A 1,049-nucleotide genomic window follows, 5' to 3' on the forward strand; every position below is an offset into this window, starting at 1 on the left:
AGCTATCTATCTGCCCATTTGGAACGAGGGACGAGGATGGAGATGAAGTTAAAGCTCAGTCAGGTCACAAATGACAATCCATGCAACCTTATTTTTTATACTTGGAAAATCACGGGATAACTGCGAGTCAAATAAACATAGTTTCCCATAAAAAGGCTTTCCACTCATTTTGCTCACCATTTCCAAAGGAGTCATAGCTGAGACCTTGTCGAGGGGCACTAAGGCGTGCTATTTCAGCAGGCAACCATGCCAAAGGCTCCTCCAGCTCCAGGTAACATAAGCCGCCTCCCTTGTACCTGGAAATTATAGAGGTGTGCTTCATTGTAACTGCTTCAATGGTGGCACTTAAATTGTGACTTTCTGTGACCTGCTACTGCTTTTTAAAGACATTAATATGAGTTAGTACAGCAAGGTAACTATATTCAGAGTGACATAAATTAGTGGACTGTACCTATACCTGAAATCAGTTTGTATGATTTAGTATGGTTGTGTAATGTAGGTGATTTAGTAGGATTATTTGGCTTGTAATTTAACTAATGCAGTGATTCCCTAACTAGGGTAAATGCACCCACTGTGAGTAAAATACTTACTAATATGCTGCAAAAGGTCATCCTAGATTTATGTGCTGTAACTTATACTTGGGTACACAAGCACTGAAGTAAGTAAAATGTCTGACTAAGTGAATCATTGGGTAACATATTTGGTATTATAGTTTGATTTTTTAAAAGCAAGTGAGCAATAGTTCTATAAGTTTTTCTTTAATGATATTCCGTTTTCTTTACTTCTTTTAAGGGAAGCAATGGGACAAATGACAAAACGCATCCAGCCGAAGAAGTAAATGAATGGAAGGGATGAGAATTACTAAACCATTATGGTTATTTTAACCATTTTTGTGTAACTTCCGGTAATTACATCCATGTCAGGTCAGTAACAACGTGTCATGCACATCTACTAGTGATTTAGTCAGAAATTATTATTTATTATTGTGATTCTACATGTATCTACTTGGAAAACCATCTGTTGTGAAATATGTGATAGGGATGTTAGAA

At 36.9% G+C, this 1,049-nt stretch overlaps 1 protein-coding gene across 1 annotated transcript in view; it reads right to left on the reverse strand.

The window, feature by feature from the left end:
* The window catches only part of LOC119585968, a 12,677-nt gene that overhangs the window by 2,155 nt on the left and 9,473 nt on the right, over window positions 1–1,049 (reverse strand). The window contains exons 5-6 of the mRNA XM_037934682.1: window positions 452–457; window positions 178–296 (exon numbers count right to left, since the gene is read on the reverse strand). Of these exons, the coding sequence (XP_037790610.1) occupies window positions 178–296; window positions 452–457 (125 nt within the window). The remainder of the gene's footprint in view (window positions 1–177; window positions 297–451; window positions 458–1,049) is intronic.

This window comes from Penaeus monodon, chromosome 20 (genome assembly GCF_015228065.2).
Source record: "Penaeus monodon isolate SGIC_2016 chromosome 20, NSTDA_Pmon_1, whole genome shotgun sequence".
Classification (NCBI taxonomy): domain Eukaryota; kingdom Metazoa; phylum Arthropoda; class Malacostraca; order Decapoda; family Penaeidae; genus Penaeus; species Penaeus monodon.